At 39.9% G+C, this 7,178-nt stretch overlaps 1 protein-coding gene across 1 annotated transcript in view; it reads left to right on the top strand.

Annotated features, from left to right (window-relative positions):
- Nucleotides 1–5,245, top strand: part of LOC307262928 (integrin alpha-3-like) — a gene marked incomplete at both ends in the record, with an annotated part of 51,610 nt that extends 46,365 nt beyond the window's left edge. Inside the window, 2 exons of the mRNA XM_080043951.1 lie at nt 3,678–3,780; nt 3,894–5,245. Coding sequence (XP_079900077.1) covers nt 3,678–3,780; nt 3,894–5,245 — 1,455 coding nt within the window. The remainder of the gene's footprint in view (nt 1–3,677; nt 3,781–3,893) is intronic.
- Between the last annotated feature and the right edge of the window lie 1,933 nt (nt 5,246–7,178).

Below are 7,178 nucleotides of genomic sequence, written 5' to 3'. Positions count from 1 at the left end.
TAAATCCATGAGCCTGAGGTAACACAATGTCTTCTTCAAACATACAGTTGAGGACAGAATCATTAGCCCACCTATGAAAATGTCATTGTTATAAAAGTATTTAAGTATTTAAGTGCAGTCAAACAGAGCAAAGCTTTTTTAATAGCTTCTCCAAACATCCTACTGTTATTTTGGATGATTTCATTATTTAACTTTTGCACAGAGAAACTACATTATTTCACAAAAGACAAAAACTACCAGAACATCGGAAATACTTTTAAAAAAGTTAAATTTTCCTAAGGGGGCTTAGAATTCTGTCCAACACTGTATAAATTAGAAAAAACAAATGCTCCTACAACAGTGTGGTCTGGGTGAGAAACTTCAAAGAGTTTATTCTGTGATAAACATAGTTTTGAAGGATTCCACTGTTCACCATTGATGAATATGCAAAGTGCACTGAGCTGGTCTGCTCAGGTCGTATGTGGCAGCTCCAACTCAAAGTGCTCTGGTGTTATTTAAATCATGAGGTTTGTAAGGGTGTGTCAAAGCCAGATAGGATGGCTAGAGAGGGACTAATGCCTACCAAACATGGAGTCTCAGCCCTCTTCACAGCAGACCCGGGTTAGAATCCAGCCCGGGTCATTCTCTGCATGTCATTCCCCTCTCTGACACATTTCATCTCTATTAGATGTGAGAGACAAAGATCAAAATGCCCAAAAAATAATAATAATAAAAAAAGCCTTTTCACCATCTGTGCAGTTCAGGCTTCACTCTCCTCAGTAAAAGCTTGTTCAGATGTTCTTTATTAGCCTTCAGTGACTGTGCGACATTTGCATAATGATGACAGGACCATCTCTACTTTAATGTGACCTTCATCAATCTCTAGTTTTTCACTGTATTTTTTTCTAAATAGAGGAGAACGGGGTAATCTGTGCCACTTTTTACATTTGCTCCCCTCTAAGCGAGCTAAAATGATTTATCACTCAAATTTACACATTTCCCATTAATTCAGGATGTTTCCTAGAAATGGGCATTAGCAGAATTTTTTCAAGACAAAGGGCAGTGAAAATATGATTGTTTTAAAAAAAGTTGTCATGTGGTTCACTTTACCCCAGCTGTGGGGTAAACTGATCCACTTACTTTTTCCACTCTGAAACTACCATAACAACACATATTGTAACAGTAAGAATCCTGAAAGCTAGCGACACATTCCAGAACTAATGTCGGACTAGTAAAAGAATGATGGGGTTTGGTCAATTAAGCAAAGCACATTTTCTAAACACTTGAAAGTAACTCTGAACAAAATCAAATACAACATATTATAATTCAAAAGGTTTTAATAAGATTCAAATGACAGATAGAACCAGTTAGATTAGAACACAGTCTGGGGGTCAGAACACAGGACCCTTAGAGCCAGCTTGTGTCTGGGGGTCAAAGCATAGGAAAATCAGAACCAGCGAGAACAGCCTGGGACTCAGAACACAGGAGAAGACCCAACTGGATTATAACATCAGCCTGTCATACTCTACAACTAGGCCTACTCTACATTCCAGCCCTGAAGGTTACAGGGAAAGATGAGAAGGTGCTCTTTCCATGTGGTTGCCCCAGGTCGTCTACAATTTCTACAATGTGTATGACATTAAATTAAAACATATTTTATGTAATTTTACATTAAAATATATTTAAGACTAAACTTAACTTGTGCCTCATGATGGGGGAAAGTGAGACAGTGTCTCACTTTCCCCCACAGCATTTGGCTCACTTTCCCCCACCACCACAATTTGAGAAAAAAACTACCTCTCTTAGCATTTCAGGCTAATCTTTAGCTAATATCATCACTTGGTTTTTATATGTTGGTAGTTCATCAACACGTATGATAGAAGTTTTTCTACGTGAATACATTTGCTTTGGCTCAAAAGTTGATTAAGTTGACAGCAAGAAATCTACTTTTACATGCAAAATACCTATTTTGGTGAATAAAACATGCTTACCACAGCACCATGAGGTCCTCTCTTTCAGGGCCATGGGGAAATGAGAGGGGCTTGAAAACATATATCTCACATGACCACAAATGTTTTCCGTTGCCTAGATACAGGGGGTGGCTCACAATACCCGATGCCTCAGATTCCCCCGTTCTCCCGTACTTTATTTTGGATATATATATATTTTTTTAAAGATATTTTCTTGCCATTTTTATGCTTTATTGATAGTGTAGAGACAGAGTTGAAATGGGGCAGAGAGGGGAGTGACATGCAGAGATAGACCGCGGGCTGGAATCGAACCCGGGTCCGCTGCTGGCCGAGGCCCATGGGGGGGGGGGGGGGACGCCCAACCAACTGAGCTAAGGGCGACCCCGGATAATTTTTTTAAAGAACTCAAACACACTGAAAAAGTGAACACACAAACAAAAGACAAAACAACATAAACAACTAACATGGCGTACTCTACTCTACAGGTTTCTAAGGACATTGGTTGCGTTCCGAATCGCATACTCTTTCTTTTTTCTATTCTACTTACTACATCCGACGATAAAAATAATCTAGTTAGGATGCAGTAGGCATACTATTGGGACATACTTTACTCTATTATTTCATCATAACATTATGCCTTGATCTTGCCTCTTGCTTTTATATCCGTCGCATCCCCGTTTGTTTTCATATGGAGGCTTCATCGATGTGACGTCACTTCACGTGCGCACTGGATTGTGGGTCAGAATCGCCCCAATAGGATGCAGTTTTCAACACTAACAATCTTGGCCGCATGAAGTAGGACATCCGAGTACTTCTAACCATCCTAAATCTGGCCACAAGAATCGGGACATCCTAAATCTTTTTTCTACATACTATATAGTAGAAAGTATGTGATTCGGAATGCAACCATTGTTTAAACTATAGGTAAATGTTAAGCAGAAAATACAAAGTCAACGAGGTGTCATGTAGGTCCCTTCAGTACTGTTATATAGTCCAGGAAAGGCTGACATATCTGTTTAAACTTCTCTGCTTTTCCTAGCTATAGAACTCCATGAGCCACATATGGAAGCAGGGGGCCATCTCCTTATTCCAAACCTTCAGGAAACAAAAGTAAAGACCCCTCACAAGATGGGGACACTAAAGATGAAACACATGACAGATTCATAAAAGTAAAACAGTTTCAGAGCTCCACTGGTTTCTCTCATCAGGACCTTATAAAGTTACTTACCGTGCCAGGGGTATGAATAATTCCGGTTTTGACTGTACTACAAACCACCAGTAGGAGGTGCTAGCACAGCAAAGGATAAACACTGGTTAACAACCAACAGAGAAACCGTGTAATGGGACAAACTAAATCAGTTTCTAATACATAGCAGGAAGGATAGGTATTGTTACGCAGGGTAAATATCACCACCGGATGTAGTAGGACATCTGGGTATTTTTCAGCATTCTGCATCTGACATCATGTATTGGGACATCCTTACCAAAACAATTAGCTGGAAGTTTGGGGATTGGAACTCAACCACTATGTAGCAAGAACATTAAACCGTTAGATTGTGTCTGACCGCTGAAACTACAGCAACATGTCGCCTATAAACGATGTAATCCATGTGATGTGTGTTACTATAGCAACATGTCGCCTATAAACGATGTAATCCATGTGATGTGTGTTACTATAGCAACATGTCGCCTATAAACGATGTAATCCATGTGATGTGTGTTTTGCAGGAATGGCGTTTCTTCGGCTTCCGGCCTCGATGCTGCTGTTGGCTTCATTCCTCCTTCTTCTCTACGGGACGACCTCATCAGCTGATCAGTCACATGACCTCCCGTTAGCTAAACGCTCTCATGACCTCCCGTTAGCTAAAGGCTCTCATGACCTCCCGTTAGCTAAAGGCTCTCATGACCTCCCGTTAGCTAAACGCTCTCATGACCTCCCATTAGCTAAACGAGCCTTAGCGTTCCCGGCCAAAAGGGTGAAGAGAGACATGGAGCCTGACACTGAAGCGCAAATAAAAAATTTCAACACAGAAGCTGCATCACACTCCAAAAAGTTGGTTCAAGTATTTCAGGTTCTCGCCTCCTTCGGCAAACTGTTGCCCGGCTTTGCTGGTGGGGCTTCTTCATTCCTAGACTTGGCCTTGTCCTTCGTCCCAAAGGATGACCCTCTGCAGAAAGGCTTTGATGAGCTGAACAGAAAGCTGGACTCTCTCTCCCTCCAGGTGTCTGACCTGGTAAATGATGTGGAATGGAATAACTTCATCAGCTCATACCATGATCATGAGCTCAACATCATACATTCCTGGGATAGCTACACTGAGATGATATCAAAACCAAGTGGAAAAGAACTAGACAAGTTGATAACGTCATACCTCGACAACTTCCGACCAACTGAGGTGAGCGTGGACAAACTCTACTATTTACTGACCATGAAGGGCATATCTTTAGCCAGAAACCTGAACGACCTTCTGACAGATAGGGTGAACTGTGACATCAGGGAGATGCGCAAATGGAACATGCATCTGAGCGGCCTTATGTTTAAGGGGATCATCCTTAAACAACTCCACCAAAGACTGATGGATCCGTCCCAGCCAGTCGATGACACAAAGCACAGGAAGATGTTGGAAGACGTCTACAATGCTCAGAAAGCTGCGATTAGAAACTGCCTGGACAAGAGTGAGGAGTACATGAAGACAGACGTGAAAAAGAAGGCCTTATCAATGGATCACAACAACAAAGAAGCCATCGCTGAAGAGGTGAAAACCTTCCTGGATGAGAAGTACTTCTGGTACGACTGGGTGGTGGTGGTTTACGACTCTAGTCAGAAAGCTAATTACGCCTTCTACGATATGACCACAGTGGAGGTGGGTTCGATTCAAGTCACTGTGGGCTACACTCAGGCAGTAGAGCAGGAAAAGAAAGTGAGAGAGGATGGGGAAAAGGTGAATAAATGCTACAACAAGAAATATGAAACTATCTACGAAAGCCGCAGACGTCCCGAAGTAGTAGACGTGACAAAGTGTGAGGACATCAAGAAGGAAATCTCAGAGTGTAATGTGAATGAGTTTGTTAAGGTGACACACATCAGCTTTGGGGAAAACCATGCTCAAGCCCCAAAGCCCCTTCGGACCTTTGAATGTCGGCATTGGTTTGCCTGGAACGCACTTAAAGGATACGTGAGCAGAATACATGTGTATTACTCTAAAGAAGCTGGTGACCCTTGCACTGAAAACCCCTGTGAAAACCAAGAAAAGTGTGAGCGGCTGGTGAAGTCCAACGAACATCTGTGTGAGTGATCTGCTCCACAAGAGAAACACTTACAACTGTAAGAGTGAATGTGAAGAATATAATAAAATATTTCTCTACATTCCAGAAGGTGTTTGTGTGAGTTCTTGTGTCTCACTGAGGTCAGGGTGAACCATAAATATTAGTATGAAAGAAGACATGTTATAGAAGAGAGGGAGAGAGAGAGACAGAGAGAGAGGGAGAGAGAGACAGAGTATGAAATAAGACATGTTATGGAAGCTACATAGACACACATCTATAAATCGATAAATTGAAAAGTGCTTGAAAAAATATAAATTGATGTAGAACGTTGAGAAGAAACAGGCAAAAACATTGATTTTTTTAAGCACTATAGCCAAAATCTGGTATCGTGTCTATTTATCTTCCATTACATGTGTGTGTGTGTGTATGTGTGTGTGTGTGTGTGTGTGTGTGTGTGTGTGTCTGGGAGTTAATCCGAGATTAACTGATCACGTCACGTTCAAGTCCATGGCATGCACAGTGTGTATTGAGTTTATTTAAAAATATTTGAAAATGGGGCTGCCCTCAGTTGCCCATGCACTGTGTATAGTCTATAGCCTATTTCAGCCTCGTCGGTATCTCGGATTACCTCCCAGATGAACTGATTCAATTATTAAGCTATTAACTATCTACCATTGTTATAAATCCTTAACAAACTGCTAACAAACACTTAACAAATCATTAATAATAATTAATTAAGAGTTTACTAATGATCTATTAACAAGTTACAACGGATAGTTATTATAAAGTGTTACCGTTTTCGGTAACACTTTACAATAATTAATGGTTACAATACAATAATTAATGGTTAGTTAATGCTTAATAAGGGTTAACTAACCATTAGTTAACTGTTAACTAATGTGTGTAGTAAGAATTTACTAATGGTGTTCATGTTAACTAAGGTATTAATTATTACATTATGTAATGTTTATTAATATCCTATAGTAACCTTAGTTAATACATTAATTAAGCATGAACCAAAATTTGTATGCAGATTTCCATAGAAAACTCCGCTAAAAAACAGCGTAAACAGCCCTTAATATGTAGCTGAAAAACACCCAATCTGGCAACACCTGCCACCACAGCGTCGCACCGCCGCTGCGTCATCAAAATGCGAAACACCGCGGAAAAAAACCAAAACAAATGAATGCAGCAGCACTTACTCAGACCATGGACCTAGCCTCAGGCTATACCCTCTTCTTCGTATGATTGTTACCTACCTCAGATTGTGTTTGTGTTAATAAGTATGTCAACACATCTTCTGGACTTTGTTGTTAACAGTAGGCCCTACACTGCAGTTTAGAATGGTCTCCTTGAGGGTTTTCCTAGTTTAAATTGTAGGCTAATTTGTTTGTAGAACCTGCCTGGTATATTTTTCCAGTATTACTTTCTTTGAATGACCTTTCATGTGAATTGTTTCCAGGTTTGGAAAATTATAAAAATGGAAAAGCATTTGCACCTTAACCGTTTTTGTTTGAATAATTCTTCATTATAAAGACCATCAAACAGCAACTTTTTCCTCATGTTTTTGAGCATATAATGTAGGGGTAAAAGCTGCAGCTGACTTCTAGTGTGGAATGAATGTTATTGAAATAATTTCTGTCTGTGGTTCTATGGTATGTGGCAATTATTTAGAAAAATAATAGCCTGCAGCAACATGTTAAAAAAAAAAGAACTATGAACTAGTTAATTTTTGAACTGTGAACTTAGTTCATAATTTTGAATTATGAACTATGAACTGAACTAGTTCAATTTAAAGGGTGTGAACTGAACTTTGAACTAGTTCACGTAGAAAAAGAACTTTCCCAACACTGTATCCAAGCAAAGGCTGATTAATATACAAATCAATAAGTAGTCAAAAGGCTGTCCCTTTTCATCTGACATTACTGCATTTATGTTTTTTTTCAGCATACTACAATTGAC

Source organism: Ammodytes marinus (assembly GCF_949987685.1).
Source record: "Ammodytes marinus genome assembly, chromosome: 16".
NCBI classification, from domain to species: Eukaryota; Metazoa; Chordata; class Actinopteri; order Uranoscopiformes; family Ammodytidae; genus Ammodytes; species Ammodytes marinus.
This window is presented reverse-complemented; position numbering and strand designations above follow the sequence as displayed.